At 43.2% G+C, this 25,459-nt stretch overlaps 1 protein-coding gene across 7 annotated transcripts in view; it reads right to left on the bottom strand.

Moving 5' to 3' along the window:
- The window catches only part of CHRNA2 (cholinergic receptor nicotinic alpha 2 subunit), a 93,871-nt gene that overhangs the window by 12,859 nt on the left and 55,553 nt on the right, over positions 1–25,459 (bottom strand). For 4 of the 7 annotated variants that reach the window (XM_056563769.1, XM_056563767.1, XM_056563768.1 and 1 more), the window contains 2 exons: positions 22,587–22,631; positions 14,179–14,288 (listed from right to left, as the gene is read on the bottom strand). In XM_056563769.1, coding sequence (XP_056419744.1) covers positions 14,179–14,288; positions 22,587–22,631 — 155 coding nt within the window. Of the gene's footprint in view, positions 1–9,896; positions 9,970–14,178; positions 14,289–22,586; positions 22,632–25,054; positions 25,153–25,459 lie in introns of those variants that run through there. The other 3 variants (XM_056563770.1, XM_056563772.1, XM_056563773.1) reach the window with 3 other exon arrangements.

Below are 25,459 nucleotides of genomic sequence, written 5' to 3'. Positions count from 1 at the left end.
TCTTATTTTAACTAAAATACAAAATATCAATAAAATTATTATTATAAATTTTTTTTTTAGGAAAAACTTTGACATTGTTTTATGTTCATTCAGATCCTCAGGGGTGGAGCTTGACAGGGAATTCAATAAGCATGCCCCTGCAACATGGTATCTGCATTTTCTACTACTACTACATGGGGCAAAATTAGGAGCTTTAAAGGGGTATTCCGGCCATAGACATCTTATCCTTTATTTATCCAAAGGATAAGGGTATAAGTTGTCTGATCACGGGCGGGGGGCACCACTGGGACTCCCCCGCACCCTGTCACCCCCCGTGCAATCTCCGTGCAGCACCTGCATTCTATTTTGGGGTACTGCTCCAGTTTCCGCGACTGGAGACGTGACGTCACACAACGCTCCCTGCATTCATATCTATGGGAGGGGGCGTGACTGCCATCACGTCCCCTCCCATATATATGAAGAGAGGGGGCGTGGCGTGACATCACGAGGGGGCGTGGCGTGACGTCTTTGGATAGCGGATAAAATGTTAGTCTTTGGATGGGGATAAGATGGCTGTGGCTGGAATACCCCTTTAAAAGGCAGAATCCAAGAACATTCATGTGCAATTTAAAAGGGTACTCCGCTGGAAAACTGTCCAGGGTAGGAGAAAATCCCCATAGCAAACCTATCCTACTCTGGACAGTTCCTGACATGGACAGAGGTGTCAGCAGAGAGCACTGTGGTCAGACAGAAAGGATATTCTAAATGAAAAGAACTTCCTCTGGAGCATACAGCAGCTGATAAGTACTGGAAGGATTAAGGTTTTTTACTAGAAGTAATTTACAAGTCTGTTTAACTTTCTGGCACCAGTTGACTTTAAAAAAAAAATATTTTCCAGTGGAGTACTCCTTTAAGGATTGGTCAATAGTTTGTATTCCTAGCCATTTTGCATAGTGCAGGGATTAATGGGAGTACATGCAATACCATTTTTAACCTCTATGGGGCACTGCAAGGTGGAATCCACTAATTCTACATTTTCGGTCCCTAATCTGTGACCAGGAGTTTTAATAATGCCCCAAGTTCTAGTTTTGTAGCAGATCAAAAGCCAAAGATGGAGACCATCATCTATGCAGATGACCCTCCCAAGAGTTTAATCCCCATTTGCAGGAGAGTTTTAAAGGGGTACTCCGGAAGAAAACATATTTTTTTTTTATTATTTCTATTTAAAAATCTCAATCCTTCCAGTACTTATTAGCTGCTGTATACTACAGAGGAAGTTCTTTTCCTTTTGAATTTCCTTTCTGTCTGACCACAGTGCTCTCTGCTGACACCTCTGTCCATTTTAGGAAGTGTCCAGAGCAGGAGAGGTTTGCTATGGGGATTTGCTCCTACTCTGGACAGTACCTGACATGGACAGAGGTGTCAGCAGAGAGCACTGTGGTCAGTCAGACAACTTCCTCTGTAGTATACAGTGGCTGATAAGTACTGAAAGGATTAAAGGGGTACTCTGCCCCTAGACATTTTATCCCCTATCCAAAGGATAGGGGATAAGATGTCTGATCACGGGGGTCCCACAGCTGGGACCCCCGCGATCTCTGTGCAGCACCCACCGTTCATTTAGAACGCTTGGAGCGGGCGGCGGGGGTCGTGACGTCCACGCCCCTCGTAACGGCACACCACTCCCCCTCAATGCATGTCTATGGGAGGGGGCGTGACGGTAGTCACGCCCCCTCCCATAGACTTGCATTGAGGGAGAGTGGTGTGCAGTCACGTGGGGCGTGGACGTCACGTCACGACCCCCAACACCCGCTCCAAGCGTTTGGAACAAAATGTTCCAAATTCTGGGGAAGCGGAGTACCCCTTTAAGGTTTTTATATAGAAATAATTTACAAATCTCTATAACTTTCTGGCACCAGTACATTTAAAGAAAAAAAAAAATTCCACCGGAGTACCCCTTTAAAGCCTCCCCCGGATCTGTCCTTGCAGGACCTTTTGGGGTCCTTTGGGTGGAGCCATTCCATGAACAATGAGATGTTTGAAGGGTTCAGTTCTGATCAGGTCCAGTATTACCAATGTCATATAGCTGTCATGGCGCCCGTTGCAGATGTCTGATCACGGGGGTCCCACAGCTGGGACCCCCGCGATCTCTGTGCAGCACCCGCCGTTCATTTAGAACGCTTGGAGCGGGCGGCTGGGGTCGTGACGTCCACGCCCCTCGTAACGGCACACCACTCCCCCTCAATGCATGTCTATGGGAGGGGGCGTGGCGGTAGTCACGCCCCCTCCCATAGACTTGCATTGAGGGAGAGTGGTGTGCAGTCACGTGGGGCGTGGACGTCACGTCATGACCCCCAACACCCGCTCCAAGCGTTTGGAACAAAATGTTCCAAATTCTGGGGAAGCGGAGTACCCCTTTAAGGTTTTTATATAGAAATAATTTACAAATCTCTATAACTTTCTGCCACCAGTTCATTTAAAGAAAAAAAAAATTTCCACCGGAGTATCCCTTTAAATCCTCCCCCGAATCTGCCCTTGAAGGACCTTTTGGGGTCCTTTGGGTGGAGCCATTCCATGAACAATGAGAGGTTTGAAGGGTTCAGTTCTGATCAGGTCCAGTATTACCAATGTCCTATAGCTGTCATGGCGCCCGTTGCAGATTTTGTATAAGGAAGATAACGTAGCATAAAATACTTGGCACAAAGTATGTGCCCCCTTCCAGGTGCCTCCTATCAATGCCTATTTACAAAAACTAAATGATCTCCAAACAAAAGTGTTGTCTATTGGCTCATCTTCGGGAGCGGAGTGCGGAATATTAATGATGTGGTTGGCGGACAATACAGCAATAAACCCCCTCGGGGTAACACAGTGCCAGCAGGCTATTGGCACCCTCCAACCTGCAATCGGCATCCTCACAACACCACAAATATACAATGATGGATTATAATGTCCGCGGAATTTATGGCGATCCCGGCGGGATGATTGCTTTGTTATGCAAGTGGCGGCACTGACTGTAATTGACAGGCGTCACGGCTGCTCCCTGTGATCTCAACTCATTAAACCACTAAATTAATGTGACATTCCAAAAACGAAGCAATTTATTCCTCCTCATCGTCTCGTGCTGGTAAATAATGGAAAAAAAAAAAGATTTTGTATATCAACTGGCTCCAGAAAGTTAAACAGATTTGTAAATGACTTCTATTAAAAAATCTTAATCCTTTCCATAATTATCAGCTGATGAAGTTGAGTTGTTCTTTTCTGTCTGGCAACAGTGCTCTCTGCTGACATCTCTGTCTGTCTCGGGAACTGCACAGAGTAGAAAAGGTTTGCTATGGGGATTTGCTTCTAAACTGGGCAGTTCTCGAGACACGTGTCATCAGAGAGCACTTAGACAGAAAAGAACAACTCAACTTCAGCAGCTCATAAGTGCTGAAAGGATTAAGATTTTTTAATAGAAGTCATTTACAAATCTGTTTAACTTTCTGGAGCCAGTTGATATATATATATATATATATATATATATATATATATATATATATATATATATATATATAAATTTCCTGGATAACCCCTTTAATGGATGAACACTGATCCCTGACTTCTCATAGGGATGAATAGGCCTGGAATTATTTATTTATTTTTTAAGTAAAAAGCGGTAAATACTACTAGTGTTGGGCGTGAATATTCGCATTTCGAATTTTTATCGCAATTACCACAAATTTGCGAATTCCCGAATATTGCGAATATATTTGCTATATATTTGAAATGACGAATATTCACTTTTTTCCGCATATGCGCATATTCCTTCATTGCACTTTTGGGCCAATTAGAATGATGCAAATCCACTTGTCAGAGGTTATCAACAACATCCCCAGCAACAGCAATATTAAAGTTGCCCCCCCCCCTCACTGTTTTCTTCCTCGAATACACGAATATGTGAAATTCACGAATATAGGACAAATATTCGTCTATATATTCACGAAATATCACAAATTTGAATATGGGCAATGCCGCTCATCCCTTTTTTTGGTTTGATCATCTGCAGAGATGAGCGAACTTACAGTAAATTCGATTCGTCACGAACTTCTCGGCTCGGCAGTTGATGTCTTTTCCTGCATAAATTAGTTCAGCTTTCAGGTGCTCCGGTGGGCTGGAAAAGGTGGATACATTCCTAGGAAAGAGTCTGCTAGGACTGTATCCACCTTTTCCAGCCCACGGGAGCACCTGAAAGCTGAACTAATTTATGCAGGAAAAGGCATCAACTGCCGAGCCGAGAAGTTTGTGACGAATCAAATTTACTGTAAGTTCGCTCATCTCTAATCATCTGCTTAGGCCCATAACTCCCAAATATCTGAGGTAGTCAGTAGGACAAAGTGGGTCCAACTTCAGAAAAACCCCTGCAACACGTGCTACAATTATATAACAATACCAGCTGGTCACTAGATAGCCAACCTGGCATTCACCTTAAAGGGGTACTCTGCTCCTAGACATCTTATACCCTCCAAAGGATAGGGGATAAGATGTCTGATCGTGGGGGTCCCGCTGCTGGTGACCCCCGCTGCTGGTGACCCCCGAAATCTTGTCTGTGGCACACCAGACATTTGATGCACGGAGCGAACTTTGCTCCGTGCCGGATGACTTTAGGTGCAGCGCCGGAGTCTCATCACGGCCGTGCCCGCTCAATACAAGTCTATGGGAGGGGGCGTGGCCGTGATGCCACAAGCGGGTGCGGCCTTGACGAGCCTCCGGAGCTGCACCCAATGCTCTAAACGAATGCCGGGTGCAGCGGGACCCCCGCGATCATACACCTCACCCCCCTATCCTTTGGTGATAAGAAGGACAAACACTCATGTCCACCAATGTGGACAACCCCAGCTCTGTCTAACTTTTGTCTCCCAAATCCTTACTAGCAATTGGAACACTTCATTGTTATAATGGGGCCAACTTTTTTTTTTTTTGGTTATTCCTTTATTTTAATTTTTTTGCATAATACACATCAAGAAAAATACAGACATCAAAGAATCTCAAACAGTCATATACAAATACTTTAAAAAAAACAAAAAAACATCCGTCCCACCCCACCCAGAGGGGAGAGAGGAGAAATTTTTTTTTTTAATTAAAATTAAAAATAAATTCTCAACCTTTTGTTTCAATATTTCCATCCTACTTAGTTACCATTGGATTTGCCAGTAAACCCTCCTCCCTCCTCCCCATAGTCTTCTAACATTATTCTCCCTTCTATTCAATTTAGACGACAGGATTTCATATCGTTTTATCCCGTTTTAATCCCAAAAAAATTTATAAAAAATTACCTAAAGGTTTTATATAGGCAAATGTGGTAACAATAAAAAGTACAGATGACGGTGCAAAAAATGAGCCCTCATACCGCCCTATATACGGAAACATGAAAAAGTTATAGGTGGTCAAAATAGGGCGATTTTAGATTACTGATTTTGTACAAAAAGTTTTAGATTTTTTTTAAGCGGTACAAAAATATAAAAGTATCTAGCCATGGGTATCATTTTAATCGTATTGACCCACAGAATAAAGAACACATGTCATTTTTAGCGTAAATTGTACAGTGTGAAAACAAAACCTTCCAAAATGTGCAAAATTGTGGTTTTCATTTCAATTTCCTCCCTAAAAAAATACATTTGTGGGGTTCGCCGTACATTTTATGGTAAAATGAGAGGTTTTATTACAAAGTACAGTTGGTCAAGCGAAAGACAAGCCCTTATATGGGTCTGTAGATGGAAATATAAAAGAGTTACGGATTTTAGAAGGCGAGGAGTAAAAAACGAAAACGCAAAAATAAAATTGGCCTGGTCCTTAAGGTTAAAATGGGCTTGGTCCTTAAGGGGTTAAACCATATTGTGCCGACAAATTCTCAAAGGAGACAAGACTCCCACCCAGTGTGATTTTTTTGGGGGGGGAAATATTTCGAATTCCTTGATTTATCCAGAAATTCACATCCGGAACCGTCATGAATTCTACCAATCCCTGGTTATTCCAGAGAGGAGAGACTAAAGTGCTTCCCTTACCCATAATTCTTTTTTCCCGAAGAATGTCCAGCCCTTTTTAACCATATTACTGTGGTAGCCCTTGGGGGGGTGTATGGTAGTGGTGGTAGGGTAACGGTATATGAGGAGTTAATCTTTAACCCTAAAGTTCGTGACGCCAGGCTGAGGGCTATTATGCTGAGACTATGCTCCGGCCTATCGCCGCCCTTCCCAGAAACGACAGGTGCATGAGCTTGAGAAGGAGATTGAACTTGAACTTCTTTTACTCAAAGTGCTTGTTACACATCCAAGGCACAGTAACAGTCTTATATAACAGTCCTGAATATGTGTAGTGACTGACAGTTGTAGCGGACCCAGTTATAATTATAGTCTTTGTAGTTTTAGGAAAAGATTTGCAGATCCGTCTGGATTTAGGGGAATTATTAGGTCCGGTGACGCTGCAGAGTGTTTGGTAATTGATACACTCTATGCTTTAAATGATCCGGCCGTTGCCACTGCGTCAGCTGCTGTACAGGTCTTTCTCTGTTGAATGCCAGGAACAAGAGCGAGATCCTTACTGTTTGGTGGCCAGGAGAAAAAAAGAACTAAAATGGCTGCCGCGTCCCTTATATGGACAGGGGGCGGAGCTTAATTTGATAGGTCCAAGGTCAGCTGTCACTCACCGTCACACAGGCTTCTGGGTGATCATCTTACTTCCTATACAGACCCTATACATACAATAAAACCAAATCGAGGCTAGAAATACCAAAGTGAGGCTTGGAACGCATCCAGAGTGAGGCTTGGAACGCACCACATGACCCGAAGGCCCTGTGATGCCATGGAAACAGTAATTAACCATTTGTTTACATATACTGTCCTATTTACATTAACCTGTGCATAAATTAGAGATTTATACTCTAGAATAGAGGCGACTAGGGGTAGACTGGCTAAGAGGGATCCCTAAGTCCTAGGGACTCTGGCTATGGGGACCCATAAATAACAAGTACCGTATAGAATGCGGTACTGGGACACCACATTACCATAGGAGAGTCCAATATCTATCAAATTTGCTTCCAAATTTTCCAGCAAGGGATACGTACTATTCCCGTTACAAGAATTTGGCAATTACGCAGAGCTAATTGCCCATATTTAACCATATTGAGAATCCTAGCTATGAAGTAGTATTTAAAATTCGGCATTGGCTAAAGCCCCTTCATCCTGAGGAGAACACCAGGCCTCATACTTCAATCTACTTCTTTTTGTCCCCCATATAAATTTACTTAAAACTATCAAACCAAGCACACTGGATCCATATGGGTGAAGCATTCAAAAAGAATAGAACCTGAGGCAGGACCGCCATCTTTAAGGGGTACTCCGCTGCTCAGCCTTTGGAACAAACTGTTCCGAACGCTGGAGCCGGGAGCTCGTGATGTCATGACCCCGCCCCCTCATGATGTCACACCCCGCCCTCTCAATGCAAGTCTATGGGAGGGGGCGTGACAGCCGTCACGCCCCCTCCCATAGACTTGCATTGAGGGGGCGGGGGCGTGACGCAATGAGGGGCGAGGCTATGACGTCACGAGCTCCCGTCTCCAGCATTCCGTTTTTTCCAAACGCTGAGCAGCAGAGTACCCCTTTAATCAGCGACATCCTATCCGACATCGACAGTGGAAGCCTTAACCACAAACCCATTCTCTTCCCCAACTTAGCAACCAATGGGTCCAGGTTGACCATCTTGTACTTCCCTACCTCTGCTGTCATTTTAATTCCTAGATATTCTAAAAATTGATCTTCCCCTACTATTCTTAAAGGAACATCCCCTTCCGCCAATGAGTGGGATAAGGGAAGTATGGACGACTTTGGTCAATTAATCTGGAGACCTGAAACTGCCCCAAATTCTGAAAAAAAAAACTTTTATGACTCCTGGGAGTGCCTGTACCGGGTCCTGTAAAAAAAGTAATAGATCATCCGCATATAATGCCAATTTCTCTTCCTTGCCCCTTACAAAAAAACTTTTATATTTTTCATGCCTCTCAGTAATATTACTAACACTTCTACATATAATGCAAATAGCATGGGGGAGATGGGGCACCCTTGGTGGGTCCCACGCTCTAAGGATAATGGCCTAGAAAGGTAACCATTAAAGGGGTACTCTGGCCCCAAAACATTTTATCCCCTATCCCCGATCGGGGATAAGATGTCTGATTGCGGGGTTCCCGCCGCTGGGGACCCCCACAATCTAGCATGCAGCACCCCCCTGTAAGTACTGTAGGAAGCGCTGGAGGCTCTAAGTCTTATGCCTCACGACCCCGGGAACGGAGTATCGTGATGTCATGACTCCGCCCCCGTGAGATGTCACGCCTTGCCCCCTCAATGCAAGTCTATAGGAGGGGGCGTGATGGCCATCACGCCCCTCCCATAGACTTGCATTGAGGGGGCGGACGTCACCCCCCCTCCCATAGACTTGCCTTGAGGGGGCGGGGTGTGACTTCACACGGGGGCGGAGTCATGACATCACGATACTCCGTCCCCGTGGTCGGGAGGCATAAGACTCAGAGCCTCCAGCGCTTCTTGCAGTACTTACAGGTGGGTGGTGCATGTTAGATTGTGGGGTCCCCAGCGGCGGGACCCCCGCGATCAGACATCTTCTCCCCTATCCTTTAAATGTAACATAGATGGAGGAAGCCTTCCAGCCCTGCATGATTCATCTATTGTTTCACCTACACCATAGGCGCTAGAATCTCCCCAAAAAAATGTATAAACTCCGAATGGGATACCGTCTGGTCCGGGGACCGAGCTTTCCAGAGCCCCTTTAAAGGAGTAGTCCAGCGGTGAAAAACGTATCCCCTATTCTAAGGATAGGGGATAAGTCTCAGATCGCGAGGGTCGGACCGCTGGGGCCCCCCCGCGATCTCCTGTACAGGGCCCCAGCTCGCTGGCCAGATAGCGCGTGTTGACCACCGCACGAAGCGGCTGCCGACACACCACCTCAATACAGCGCTATGGCAGAGCCAGAGATTGCCGAAGGCAGCGTTCCGGCTCTGCCATAGAGGTGTATTGAGGGGGCGTGTCAGTTACCGCTTTGTGCGGTGGTCAACATGCCCCCTTCCCGCGGGCTGTCGGGGCTCCGTACAGGAGATTGTGGGGGGCCCCAGCGGTCGGACCCCCCCGCAATCTAAAACTTGTCCCCTATCCTTAGGATAGGGGATACGTTTTTCACCACTGGACTACTCCTTTAATCACCGCCGTACTTTCTTCCAAGGAAATGGGGGCATTTAACATATTCATTTCTACTTCTCATAGTTTTGGCAAAGAAACGTCTTCAAAAAAAATTTCTCCCGCACCCGTCCTTCAATCTTTACCTCTGCTGAATCTAAATTTGAAAAATATGAGCAGAAATGTCCCTCCAATCCATCTTGATCCTGGATCAAAGACCCATCTTCCCCCTCACTTTGAATTCGTTTCTTCCCTTCCTGTACTATGAATTTTTCGGCTAGTAATTTATTGGGTTTGTCTGATTCAACAAAGAATCTACTCCCAGCAACAACAAAAAAAAACTTATTCTGCGCTTTCTCCTGATAGAATCTCTTCAATTCTTCCTGGCCTTGTTTCAACCTATCAAATTCCCCCACTCCCAAGTACCTAAAGTAAATTGTTTTGGCCTTTTCATTTAGGGTACATTCCCTCCCTCTCAACCGTCTCTTTTTCCACACAATTTCTTTAAATAAAATACCTCTCAAATATGCCTTCAATGCGTCTCAGACTCTAGTTATTCCCATAGACCCTTTATTGATAGCCCAGAACCGAGACAACTCCTGTTCTTTACCTATTAGAGAGATCCAGTGGGAGTTAAAGGAGAACTCCAGAATAGAAAAATGGTCCTCCATACAGCCGGCAGTAAAAAAATAAATAGATACAGACCTTCCTTTGCTCCCCCGGTGCCTCCGGTAACCCACTTCTGTCTCCGGCTGCGATCCTCTTCCTGGTTGCCGGTGGTTGGCGAGTCATACTGCACTCAGCCAATCACCAGCTGCAGCGAAGTCCCAACTCAGCCGGCGATAGGCTGAGCGGCAGTTTGATGTTTTCGACCCCGGCACACTGCCGCTTAGCCTATCGTCGGCCGAGTCGGGACTTCGCTGCAGCTGGTGATTGGCTGAGTGCAGTATGACTCGCCGACCACCGGCAACCAGGAAGAGGATCGCGGCCGGAGACAGAAGTGGGTTACCGGGGGAGCGAGGGAAGGTCTGTATCTATTTGTTTTTTTACTGCCGGCAGTGTGGAGGACAATTTTTCTATTCTGGAGTTCTCCTTTAAATCTTATCGGCCCCGGGCCCTTTTGAGGTAAATTGCTCACATCTATTTGCACCACCTGTGGACAATGATCTGATAGGGCCCTTGAGTACCAAATGATTCCTTTCACTAACCCAACTGCCCTATCAATACCCAAAAAGAGGTCAATTCTGGATGCCGAGCGGTATGATGAACTATGACAGATAAACCAAGTTTCGTCGCCATATAATTCCCTCTACAAATTCGAACCACTGGATTTCACCAATGAATGTGGATAGTAAAGTTGTGCCAGATTGATTATGACTGGACGGACTTCTTCTATCTTTAGATGGATCTATATCCGAGTTGAAGTCCCCATTAACTATCAAAGGTAGGTTTTCCCTAATTTCCAAAAACTTCATCAATGTAAGTAAAATTTCTAATGAGAATGGCAAAAGGCAAGAACAATTTCTATTTGTTCAAGAACACCATGTAAGACTTTTTGTTCATATTATGTGGTCATGCTCGGAGATTAATACATTTTGGCAGGAAATATTGGTTGAAATTAAAATAAGATTGCAGCTGGAGAATGATTTTTTCCCCCCTCGGGTGCTATTGGGTATTCAGGAAGGGAGTTTGGAACAAGAAGCTCTTTTAAGCTCTTTTAAAGGGGTACTCCGGAGGAATTTTTTTTTTTTTTTAAATCAACTGGTGCCAGAAAGCAAAACAGATTTGTAAATGACTTCTATTAAAAAAATCTCCCCCCCAACTGACCCCATCTAGCTAACTCCTAGGGTCTCTTAAAGGGGTAGTCCACTGCCCCAGTCTTCGGAACATTTTGTTCCGAGCGCTGGGTGCAGGCTGCGGGTATCGTGACGCCATGGCCACGCCCCACTTGTGACGTCACGCTACACCCCCTCAATGCAAGTCTATAGGAGGGGGCGTGGCGACTGCCACGCCCCCTCCTATAGACTTGGATTGAGGGGGCGTGGTGTGATGTCACGATCCCCGCAGACAGCGTTTGGAAAAAAAATGGTAGGTAGAAGAAATCCCGGCACTCACTGGATATGCTGAATCATAATAGTTTATTTATCCATATGCAAGATAATGTAAGGTAGCGACTCGTAGGACGCGTTTCGGACAGGTGGCCTTTGTCAACAGATCAGTTGACAAAGGCCACCTGGCCGAAACGCATCCTGCGAGTCGCTACCTTACATCATCTTGCATATGGATAAATAAACTATTATGATTCAGCATATCCAGTGAGTGCCGGGATTTCTTCTACCTACTATTTGTACCCTTGGTCCACGTGCACCACCACCTATACGAGTGCCGACTCTCTACTACTTTTATTTGGAAAAAAAAATGTTCCGAGCGCTAGGGCAGAGGAGTACCCCTTTAACTTACACCCCTAACACTCTTCCATCTCCACCCCCCCACCACCACCACCACCCCCCACCTCCAAAAAAGTGAAATTTACATTTTCAGAACCCTTTTGTCTGCTGGGAGTTGGGAGTCGGCAAGAAATAAAACCGTTTCGTTATACATGACTCGAAGCTTAGCTGGAAATAATAGCGAAAAGCTTATATTGGCTGCATGCATTCTTCTTCTTCATACGCCCGCTTCATACGAGGCTCTCTTTATCTGGGTCTCCCTGGCAAAGTCTGAAAAAAAAGGAAATTCTTGCCCCCTGGTAAATCATTCATTCTCCAAGCTTCCCTCAGAATCAAATCCCGGTCCCCAGACCGCAACGTTTCAATCAACAAGGTTCTTGGAGGGGCACCGGGTACTGGTGCCCTACCGGGAACCCTATGTGCCCTTTCATTTCAATCTTTTTTATTGAAGAAAAGTTTCATGTTATACAAGTAAACAACATGCCAGTGGTTCCAAAGTTAGGACCAGGCAATAGAACAAGTTTAACAAACAAACATAACATCAACGAAACAATACATACAGGCCCTAAACAGTGCATACAGCGTTGAAGCATTCACGTGTTCACAACCAGTACATTGTAGCATATTCAGATAAGGCGAAGACAATCATAATTTATGATAGTTCCACCAAGTCCATCTATGTCATATCTGTGATACTTTAGTATAGTAGGTACCTTCATTTAGGGCAATCACTCGTTCATAGCGACATGCGGGATTAACCGCGCCAATCACTTCCTCAACTGGTGGAACCTTAAAGGGGTTATCCAGGAAAAAACTTATATATATATCTCAACTGGCTCCGGAAAGTTAAACAGATTTGTAAATTACTTCTATTAATCCTTTCAGTACTTATGAGCTTCTGAACTTAAGGTTGTTATTTTCGGTCTAAGTGCTCTCTGATGACACGTGTCTCGGGAACCGTCCAGTTTAGAAGAGGTTTGCTATGGGGATTTGCTTCTAAACTGGGCGGTTCCCGAGACACGTGTCATCAGAGAGCACTTAGACAGAAAAGAACAACCTTAACTTCAGAAGCTCCTAAGTACTGAAAGGATTAAGATTTTTTTTAATAGAAGTAATTTACAAATCTGTTTAACTTTCAGGAGCCAGTTGATATATAAAAAAAAAAGTTCTTTCCTGCATAACCCCTTTAACAGATTTCCAATATCGTTTTACCACTAATTTGGACACTACTAAAATAGCAAAACTCTGAAATCTGCAGGAAATGCTTGAACCCCAATTAACAGTAGTGCTAACTTGGGCGATAGGCTTGACATTGGAACCTAAATGGATCGCAGAAGGCATTCAATGAGAGACCAAAAGGTTAATAATTTGGAACAGTACCATAACACATGGGATAACGAACCTCTACATGAGCATTCTCTCCAGCACAAGGGAGAGGTTGATGAAAACATTTTATGTAACCTTGTGGGAGGGTAGTACCAGCAAAGCCTAGTTTTAATGGCCGCTTCAATCTGGGAGACACCCCGCAGGGATCTATATATCCAGGTGGGTGCTATTACCCAGCCTTGTTCAGAAATCTGTGTGGCTAACTCTGTCTCTCAACGTTTAAACGGGGCTTTGGCAAAGGAAGTTGGGGAAATGTCTAATAGGTTATAAATCCCCTTTAAACCCTTAGCATTAAGATTGAACAGTCTCCACATTTCAACAGAATAATACCAGAAGTTGTTTTCCAAGGAGGATAGGAAGCGTCTGATTTGGAGATATTTGTAAAAGTCTATATTGGGAATGCCATACGTGAGGGGTAAAGAAGAAAACGGTTGTATCTGACCTCTCTTATACAACTGCGTTCGTATTCCTTTCTCTGTCCAGTTATGTAATTGCAAATCTTGGATTAACATTGACAAGATATCCAAAGGAGAGTCTAAGTGGAACGAGTCACGTACAAAAAGACCAGCCGTAGCCGGAAGCTTGTGACATCATAGCCCCGCCCCCTCGTGATGTCACGCTCCGCCCCCTCAATGCAAGTCTTGCTTGAGGGGGCGGAGTGTGATGTCATGAGGGGGCGGGGCTATGACATCACAAGCTGGAGGCAACCCTGGTTGGGAAACACTGACCTATACCATATACTACTGTATAGTTCAACATGCTGGGAGTTGTAGTTTTGCCACAGCTGGAGGCACGCCTGGTTGGGAAACACTGACCTATACTATATACTACTATATAGTCCAACATACTGGGAGTTGTAGTTGTACTTTGGGGCAGCTGCTGAGCCACCGGCTGTATCAGGGCATGCTGGGAGTTGTAATTAGTAACAAAAAAAAGTCACATCAAAACAAAAAACTGTTAAATACGGCAGATCGGGGTGTAAAAAATTAGCCCTCATACAGGCAATAGGGCAATATTTCCCCAGCATATGTGTATGCTGTGATGTCACGCATACATAATTAGTTATGCAAATTAGCATGGCCAGTATTTTTTGGCAAGAAGGGTGGTGACCCTAATTGGGGCCCAGGAGCTTTAAGTTCTGACTCTGCACTTACTTGTTGTAGAGGACAATATCCGGTATCCAGATCATCTCCGATGGGACTCGTATGGAGGTGACGTTGTCGTAGTCCGCTGGGTTCCATCGCAGTTTGTAGTCGTTCCATTCCTACGGGAGCAGTATCACTATCATTATATTCATGCAAAAGAACTTCTAAGCAGCCATTGTGTATAATCTACAAAAAGGAGAATGTCCAGCGCTGACTCTTGAACAAAGGATCTTCTTTATTGGTTCAAATTCATAGTTGCCATAGGATACAACCAAGGATTCTAGCAGTGTGACGCGTTTCGGCCCGCAGGGCCTTAGTCATACACATATAGTACTGTGTGTAAGTCTGCTTATATATTCTAGGTGGAAGTGACGACACCCTAGGTAACGCCTCTGAGCACAACTGCATACATAATTTCACATTGCATTGTATTAACAAATACAAACAACAAGCATTTAAAATAAAAGTAATACTCATATAAAATTCTCCTTTTCAAAATCGTTCGGAATTTGTGCATAGAAAACATAATATATAATGTATAAATCATTGTCAAATCATGAACAGCTAGAGAAGAGGAGGATCGCAAAAATGATAAAAGCTGAAAAAATAATGATGGAAAGACATGGGAAGTATGATGGTATAATAACCAGAAAAAACACATTGAAAAAAAACCATCTTATGAAGGAGGGACTAAAATAATATATAAAGAGGAGGAGGACGTTAGGGACATGAGATGGACGCCAACATCGAGCACAAAAGATTTATGAAAGTAAGTTTTTAATACAAGTAAATAAAACCCTCTCACTCATAGTGCAGTATCGTATCCAGCCTTCTGTTCAGACCTTGGGCATACACGTTTGGAGTGTCAGAATCCAAAAGATCTCCCGATCGAGAACCTTTTGTCGGACATTCCCTCCACGTAATGGTTTATCCACTCTTTCTATTGCTTGTAATATCGGGCTTGAAGTGTCCCCCTCATGCATGTCCACACAGTGTTGGGTCACCATGGACACGTGCTGCGTCTGAAAATGGGCCACATCAGACAAATGTTTACGTATTCGTACTTTAAGAATATTGCACCCAACATATTGTATATTACAGACGCGGCACGTGAACAGGTGAATGACTCCTGCGGTTTTACAGTTCATATATTCCTTGATACTATATGTACGGTTGTTACTAGATGATGTGAACGATGTAGAGTTGTGCACGTATCTGCAACATATACACCACTTGTAGGATCCAGGATGGTTCAGCCATTTTGTTTTTTTTACGTGGAGACTCCAAAACTTGGTGACAACTTTTGACCAAGAGTAGGAGCCTTCCGTGACACACACATGTAACCATCCCGGAGGGCTTCCCTAAATTCTGGGTCAGTATACACGATGGGCATATTTTTATCAATGATGTTTTTAATAGTTCTGAAGTCAGTACTATATTCAGTTGAAAAAACTACAGAGGGAGATTTCTTACGTTTAGAATTGGGCGAAAAGATGAGGTCCTTTCGATTGCGACTTTCCGCCATAATTTTAGCCTTAGAGATGGTCCATTCAGGGTAACGTCATTGTCTGAGTCTGTTGCTAAGGGTAACGGCTTCAGATTCTAAGTCTTATCCCGGGTGCAGTTACGGCGAGTACGGATCATCTCGCCGACTGGCAAGTTTTCAATAACATGAACGGGGTGACAAGACTTAGCATGAAGTATAGAATTGACTGCGGTTTTCTTTCGAAAAGTTGTAGTATAAATGTCTCCCGCAGTCACGTCACCCCGTAATGTAAGATCAAGAAAATTAACAGACTCAGACTCGGACGTCACCGTGAATTGTAAATTCAAGTAATTGGAGTTGATGAAATCAGTAAACTCCTGTATGGCCGCCACATCTGACCCCCAGATAAACAAGAGGTCGTCGATGTAGCGGCCATACCAGATGAGATGTTGACCGAAGGGGTTCGTGGGGGGCGAAAAGTGTCTCCCTCTCCCACCAACACATATATATGTTAGTGAGAGAGGGGGAGAATTTTGCCCCCATCGAAGCTCCAGTGACTTGAATGAAGAATTTTTTGTTGAACATAAAGAACTTGTGACCCAATAAGAATTCAACAAGTAAAATATACTCACATAGTTGAGAAGAATAGCGAGAATAAATGCCAAGGAACCACGGTAAAGCCTGTATAGCTCGATCATGGGGTATAACGGAATACAGGGAGGTCACATCGGCCGTGACCCACCTGCATTCCGGACCCCAAACAACATTATTTAACATGGCAAGCAGGAGCAAGAAGTAGCGTGGGCCCCGGGAACAGGTAATTATAAAACCGGGGATGGGGGGAGCCAATAGGGCCGGGGCGGTGCGGTGCGTCGGGGGGGGGGGGGCGGTGTGGGGCATTATCGGCTTATCGGCAAGGTAATTGCCGATACCGATAATGCCCAAAATCGTGATTATCGGCCGATAATATTGGCCATACCGATAATAGGTCGATCCCTATCATATATTATGTTTTCTATGCACAAATTCCGAACGATTTTGAAAAGGAGAATTTTATATGAGTATTACTTTTATTTTAAATGCTTGTTGTTTGTATTTGGTAATACAATGCAATGTGAAATTATGTATGCAGGTGTGTTCAGAGGCGTTACCTAGGGTGTCGTCACTTCCACCTAGCATATATAAGCAGACTTACACACAGTACTATATGTGTATGACTAAGGTCCTGCGGGCCGAAACGCGTCACACTGCTAGAATCCTTTGTTGTATCCTATGGCAACTATGAATTTTAACCAATAAAGAAGTTCCTTTGTTCAAGAGTCAGCGCTGGACATTCTCCTTTTCGTGTGCTATTCAAGTGGATTAGTCCAAATCCAGTCCGAGCGCTTACAGGAGTGAGCTGGTATCTGTGCTTTTTTGGTCTATTGTGTATAATCTGTAATAGAGGCGAGTTACACAATGCGCCTTGTAAACATTTAACAGTTTGAATAGGATTTCAAAAACAGCGCCACTTCCCTCCACAGGTTGTGTGAGGTATTACAGCTCAAGGAAGCAGAGTTGCAATACCAGACACAGCAACAGGACAGATGTGGTCATGTTCTGCTTATTCCCCCATAACTAGACCTAAAGCGTACAGCAATAGAATCAAAGGGCATTGTCTACTGTATAAAATGGTTGGGATCACTGATAAACAATAAGAAAGAGCCAATAAGAAATTGAGTCCCATTCCTTCTGGGACTCAATGATCGACAAGACCTAAGTGTCTTCTTATAACTTCTTTTTTCTTTTTTTGTCCCCCTTTTCTCCTTTTTATTCTCTTGTACTCTTTGTTCTATTTTTGGGCCTTTTTTCCCAATATTGTTGTATATTTTTGTATCAAATTAATTCCACTCCCCTTTCTTTTTGCATTAACCCACGTCATCAGTTCTGGCTAGTGAAATTACTTCCCCTCCCCGCCAGCTGATGTAACCCAGTCAGAGGAAGCGCCGTCCGGCGCGAAACTAGTCCTGGCGTTCATCCCCCTCCATGTCCTCCACCTCATGGATCCATGTCTAAGGATCTGAATAAATCCACATCTTCAAGTACATACAGTGGGTGAGTGCGGTATCTTCATTTTTCTTCTTTTTTGTCATATTTACGGACTACCGAATTTATACCTGCACCCCCAGGGATTACTTATACCTGAAGCTCCAAGAGTATACCTCCACGAATCGTTCTTAAATGGTTGTTATTCAGGGAGTCCAGCCACTGGTGCCACTCACCTCTCTTCACTTGGATATAACTACTATAATACTGCTTCTATATACAAGAATATATCTACTATAATACTGCTCCTATATACAAGAATATAACTACTATAATACTGCTTCTATATACAAGACTATAACTACTATAATACTGCTCCTATATACAAGAATATAACTACTATAATACTGCTCCTATATACAAGAATATATCTACTATAATACTGCTCCTATATACAAGAATATAACTACTATAATACTGCCCCTATATACAATAATATAACTACCATAATACTGCTCCTATATACTAGAATATAACTACTATAATACTGCTCCTATATACAAGAATATAACTACTATAATACTGCTCCTATATACAAGAATATAACTACTATAATACTGCTCCTATATACAAGAATATATCTACTATAATACTGCTCCTATATACAAGAATATAACTACTATAATACTGCCCCTATATACAATAATATAACTACTATAATACTGCTCCTATATACAATAATATAACTACTATAATACTGCTCCAATATACAAGAATATAACTACTGTAATACTGCTCCTATATACAAGAATATAACTACTATAATACTGCTCCTATATACAAGAATATAACTATTATAATACTGTTCCTATATACAATAATATAACTACTATAATACTGCTCCAATATACAAGAATATAACTACTGTAATACTGCTCCTATATACAAGAATATAACTACTATAATACTGCTCCTATATACAAGAATATAACTACTATAATACTGCTCCTATATGCAAGAATATAACTACTATAATACTGCTCCTATATACAAGAATATAACTAATATAATACTGCCTCCTATATACAAGAATATAACTACTATAATACTGCCTCCTATATACAAGAATATAACTACTATAATACTGCCTCCTATATACAAGAATATAACTACTATAATACTGCTCCTATATACAAGAATATAACTACTATAATACTGCTCCTATATACAAGAATATAACTATTATAATACTGTTCCTATATACAATATTATAACTACTATAATACTGCTCCAATATACAAGAATATAACTACTGTAATACTGCTCCTATATACAAGAATATAACTACTATAATACTGCTCCTATATGCAAGAATATAACTACTATAATACTGCTCCTATATACAAGAATATAACTAATATAATACTGCCTCCTATATACAAGAATATATCTACTATAATACTGCTCCTATATACAAGAATATAACTACTATAATACTGCCTCCTATATACAAGAATATAACTACTATAATACTGCTCCTATATATAAGAATATAACTACTATAATACTGCTCCTATATACAAGAATATAACTACTATAATACTGCCTTCTATATACAAGAATATAACTACTATAATACTGCTCCTATATACAAGAATATAACTACTATAATACTGCCTCCTATATACAAGAATATAACTACTATAATACTGCTCCTATATACAAGAATATAACTACTATAATACTGCTCCTATATACAAGAATATAACTACTATAATACTGCTCCTATATACAAGAATATAACTACTATAATACTGCTCCTATATACAAGAATATAACTACTATAATACTGCTCCTATATACAAGAATATAACTACTATAATACTGTTCCTATATACAATATTATAACTACTATAATACTGCTCCAATATACAAGAATATAACTACTGTAATACTGCTCCTATATACAAGAATATAACTACTATAATACTGCTCCTATATGCAAGAATATAACTACTATAATACTGCTCATATATACAAGAATATAACTAATATAATACTGCCTCCTATATACAAGAATATATCTACTATAATACTGCTCCTATATACAAGAATATAACTACTATAATACTGCCTCCTATATACAAGAATATAACTACTATAATACTGCTCCTATATACAAGAATATAACTACTATAATACTGCTCCTATATACAAGAATATAACTACTATAATACTGCCTCCTATATACAAGAATATAACTACTATATTACTGCTCCTATATATAAGAATATAACTACTATAATACTGCCCACTATGTATAATAATACAACTACCAAAGTGCTGTGTCATCATGTGTTAGTGAGAAGTGTTGCTTCCTATCAATAGCAATGAAACAACTCCTTATGAACATGACCATAAGGCTCAGGCTTTGCTGCACTTGTCCTATTTCAGAGAGAGACCTATGAAGTACGTTTGATGGTGGAATCAAGTCTGCGTAGTGAGCTTGGTGCTGGTACTGGATATATGTGTCAGCCTTGGTCTCTGCAGTGATCATGATTCTGTTACCTAATCTCTACAATAAGCTTAATTCTGTTACCTTATCTATCCAGTAGGATTGATTCTGTTACCTTATCTATATAATAAGCTTAAAAGGGGTTATCCAGGAAAAAGCTTTTTTTTTATATATATATATCAACTGGCTCCAGAAAGTTAAACAGATTTGTAAATTACTTCAATTAAAAAATCTTAATCCTTTCAGTATTTATGAGCTGCTGAAGTTGAGTTGTTCTTTTCTGTCTAAGTGCTCTCTGGTGACGTGTCTCGGGAACTGCCCAGTTTAGAAGCAAATCCCCACAGCAAACCTCTTCTACTCTCTGCAGTTCCCGAGACAAGCAGAGATGTCAGCAGAGAGCACTGTTGCCAGACAGAAAACAACTCAACTTCAGCAGCTGATAATTATTGAAAGGATTAAGAATTTTAATAGAAGTAATTTACAAATCTGTTCAACTTTCTGGAGTCAGTTGATTTATAAAAAAAAAAAAAAAAGTTTTTTCCTGGAATACCCCTTTAACTATGTTACCTTATCAATCTAGTAAGCTTCATTATGTTGCCTTGTCTATACTATAGGCTTTATTTTGTTTTCTTATCTATCCAGTAAGCTTGATTCTGTTGCCTTATCTATACAATAAGCTTGGTTCTGTTACCTTATCCATCCAGTAAGCTTAATTCTGTTGCTTTATCTATACAATGATCTTGATTACCTTACCATACCTATGCAGTTGGTGCGTTGACACGGAGCAATTCAAGAGGAATTTACTAGAGTAATTCCTCTTGAATTCTCCGTTCCAAATTAATGCACATCTCCTCTGCCCATTGACTTTAATGTTATTTCCGCTGTCCTGTTCACACTGCGGAAATTCTGCTAGCAGAATTCCGACGCTGAATTCCGTTCCGCTTGAAGAAAGAGCATGTTTATTCTTCAAGCGGAATCCGCTAGCAGAAATAAATTGAAGTCAATGGCAAAAAAAAATTCCGTCCGACATCGTTTTTGTGCGGAATTCGCATGCAATTTGCGCAGAAATGGCTGAAAAACCCTTCACTTCTTTCTCCTCCATGTCCGCGCGCAATTCCACGCGCAAATCCGCGTGCAATTCCGCGCAAATTTTTCGGCGTGAATTACTCTTCATTTACTCCGTGTGAACGCACCCTAAGTTTGATTTTCTTGCCTTCTCTATACCATAAACTTTATTCTGTTTTCTTAACTATCTAGTAAGCTTGATTCTGTTGCTTTATCTATACAATAAGCTTGATTCCGTTACCTTGCCTATGCAGTAAGCTTGATTCTGTTGCCTTGTCTATCACATAAGTGTATCTATCAAGTAAGCTTGATTCTGTTGCCTTATCTACACAATTAACTTGGTGTGGTCCTGAATCTATGACATAAGGTTAATTCTGTTGCCTTAGTTATACAAAAAGCTTGATTCTGTTTCCTTGTCTATATAATAAGATTTTTTCCATTACCTTTTCTATCCAGTAAGCTCTATTCTGTTGCCTTATCTACACAATTAGCTTGGTTCTGCTACTGAATCTATTCCGTAAGCTTGATTCTGTTGCCTTAGCTGTACATTAAGCTTGATTCCGTTACCTTATCTATGCAGTAAGCTTGATTCTGCATTGTTCATGGTGCACATTAAAATAAATATATTTTTGGTGTGTAATACAGAAGAAGACATATCCTCCAGAGTGAGAAAGACTCTTGGCACCTGCTCTCCACTTTGGACAAAAGATGAGGATCCTAAAAAGAGCACCCCCTCAACACACACATACACACTAGCTCAGAATTACCTAGCAGGGTTTTCTATACTGGACAACCCCTTTAATGTTCATCAATATTGACTTACTTTTCCTCTTGACTTATAATGTGTGAATATGGCCCTACCACTGGCCAAAGTATTACGTATACACCCGTAAGTAGAATAGATCTGTCAACAGCAGCTTTTTGATGGTTTTAAAATAATACTGTACATTCTCAAGAGCAAAAACACCTGAAAAACTGGTAAAAATAAAGGTGGATCGTAACTTTAAAGGGGTACTCCCGTGCCCCAGCTTTATGAGCAACCAGTTCAGAAGGCTTGGGGCAGCGGCCACAATGTCACAGTCACGCCCCTCGTGACGTCACGCCATGCCCCCTCCATTGATGTCTATGGGAGGGGGCGTGACGACCGTCATGCCCCCTACCATAGACATCAATGGAGGGGGTGTGGTGTGATGTCACAAGGGGGTGTGGTCGTGACGTCGCGTCCGCTGCTCCAAACCTTCTGAACCGGTTGTTCAGAAGGCTGGGGCACGGGAGTACGGCAAAAAGTCTTAATCCATATAACCGCCCGTCACCAATGATGCCTACCTGTTTTAGCCAGACGTTAGTCGTCATCATTTGGTTTTTCTCATCCTATAACAAATACAAAGAAAATCAGGATTACTTATTAGGAAATATATACAATACATTGTATACAATCTATTTCCCATCATTCTGTCCTCAATCCCCACAATGACAAAGGGATCACAGAATTTTATACATTTTTGCTAGATTATTATTAAGAAACATTTTTTATTTTACATGGACATAAGAATTAAGACTCTTTGCTTTGACACTTCTGGGGCCTCCTATTGATCATGTCTGAGATGTTTCTCCACCTTCATTGGAGTCACCTGTGGTAAATTCAGGTGGCGGGACATAGTATGTGTGGAGGCAAATGTATGGAGAAGGGGACAAAGCATTTCTGCTGCACTGAAAGTTCCAAGAGCATGGTGAAGCATGGTGGGGGCAGAATCATGTCTAAAGGAAACCAGGCACTGCCCATCACCTGCCCAATACCATCCCTACAGTGATCAAGATGGGGGCAGCATCATGTCTGGAGGAAACCAGGCACAGCCCATCACCTGCCCAATACCATCCCTACAGTGATCATGGTGGGGGCAGCATCATGTCTAAAGGAAACCAGGCACTGCCCATCACCTGCCCAATACCATCCCTACAGTGATCATGGTGGGGGCAGCACCATGTCTAAAGGAAACAGGCACTGCCCATCACCTGCCCAATTCCATCCCTACAGTGATCATGGTGGGGGCAGCATCATGTCTGGGGGAAACCAGGCACTGCCCATCACCTGCCCAATACCATCCTTACAGTGATCATGGTGGGGGCAGCATCATGTCTGGGGGAAACCAGGTACTGATCATCACCTGCCCAATACCATCTCTACAGTGATCATGGTGGGGGCAGCATCATGTCTAGAGGAAACCAGGCACAGCCCATCACCTGCCCAATACCATCCCTACAGTGATCATGGTGGGGGCAGCATCATGTCTGGGGGAAACCAGGTACTGCCCATCACCTGCCCAATACCATCTCTACAGTGATCATGGTGGGGGCAGCATCATATCTGGGGGAAACCAGGTACTGCCCATCACCTGCCCAATACCATCTCTACAGTGATCATGGTGGGGGCAGCGTCATGTCTGGGGGAAATTGGGCACTGCCGATCACCTGCCCAATACCATCCCTACAGTGATCATGGTGGGGGCAGCATCATGTCTGGAGGAAACCAGGTACTGCCCATCACCTCCCAAATACCATCCCTACAGTGATCATGGTGGGGGCAGCATCATGTCTGGGGGAAACAAGGTACTGCCCATCACCTGCCCAATACCATCCCTACAGTGATCATGGTGGGGGCAGCATCATGTCTGGAGGAAACCAGGCACAGCCCATCACCTGCCCAATACCATCCCTACAGTGATCATGGTGGGGGCAGCATCATGTCTGGAGGAAACCAGGCACAGCCCATCACCTGCCCAATACCATCCCTACAGTGATCATGGTGGGGGCAGCATCATGTCTGGAGGAAACCAGGCACTGCCCATCACCTGCCTAATACCATCCCTACAGTGATCATGGTGGGGGCAGCATCATGTCTGGAGGAAACCAGGCACTGCCCATCACCTGCCCAATACCATCCCTACAGTGATCATGGTGGGGGCAGCATCATGTCTGGAGGAAACCAGGCACAGCCCATCACCTGCCCAATACCATCCCTACAGTGATCATGGTGGGGGCAGCATCATGTCTGGGGGAAACCAGGAACTGCCCATCACCTGCCCAATACCATCCATATAGTGATCATGGCGGGGACAGCATCATATCTGGAGGAAACCAGGCACTGCCCATCACCTGCCCAATACCATCCCTACAGTGATCATGGTGGGGGCAGCATCATGTCTGGGGGAAACCAGGCACTGCCCATCACCTGCCCAATACCATCCCTACAGTGATCATGGTGGGGGCAGCATCATGTCTGGAGGAAACCAGGTACTGCCCATCACCGGCCCAATACCATCCCTACAGTGATCATGGTGGGGGCAGCATCATGTCTGGGGGAAACCAGGAACTGCCCATCACCTGCCCAATACCATCCATATAGTGATCATGGCGGGGACAGCATCATATCTGGAGGAAACCAGGCACTGCCCATCACCTGCCCAATACCATCCCTACAGTGATCATGGTGGGGGCAGCATCATATCTGGAGGAAACCAGGCACTGCCCATCACCTGCCCAATACCATCCCTACAGTGATCATGGTGGGGGCAGCATCATGTCTGGAGGAAACCAGGTACTGCCCATCACCGGCCCAATACCATCCCTACAGTGATCATGGTGGGGGCAGCATCATGTCTGGAGGAAACCAGGTAGTGCCCATCATCTGCCCAATATTATTCCTACATTGAAGTATGGTGGGGGCAGCATCATGTGGGGACTGGGAGACTGGTCCGAGTTGAGGGAAAGCTGAATGAAGCAAAGTACAGAGATACCCTTATTGAAAACCTGATCCCTATTTCTCTGGACCTCAGGCTGGGCTGAAGGTTCCCCTTCCAACAAGACATTGGGGGAGATTTATCAAAACCTGTCCAGAGGAAAAGTTGGCCAGTTGCCCATAGTAACCAATCAGATCGCTTCTTTCATTTTTAACAAGGTCTCTGCAAAATGAAAGAAGCGATCTGATTGGTTGCTATGGGCAACTGGGCAACGTTTCCTTTGCACAGGTTTTGATAAATCTCCCCCAATGACCCTAAGCACACGGCCAGGACAACACAGGAGCGGCTTAGGGACAACTCTGTGAATGTCCTTGAGGGGCCCAGCCAGAGCCCAAACCCAATGGGACATCTCTGGAGAGACCTGATAATGGCTTCTACCAATGGTCCCATCCAACCTGACAG

This window comes from Hyla sarda, chromosome 3 (assembly GCF_029499605.1).
Source record: "Hyla sarda isolate aHylSar1 chromosome 3, aHylSar1.hap1, whole genome shotgun sequence".
NCBI classification, from domain to species: Eukaryota; Metazoa; Chordata; class Amphibia; order Anura; family Hylidae; genus Hyla; species Hyla sarda.
This window is presented reverse-complemented; position numbering and strand designations above follow the sequence as displayed.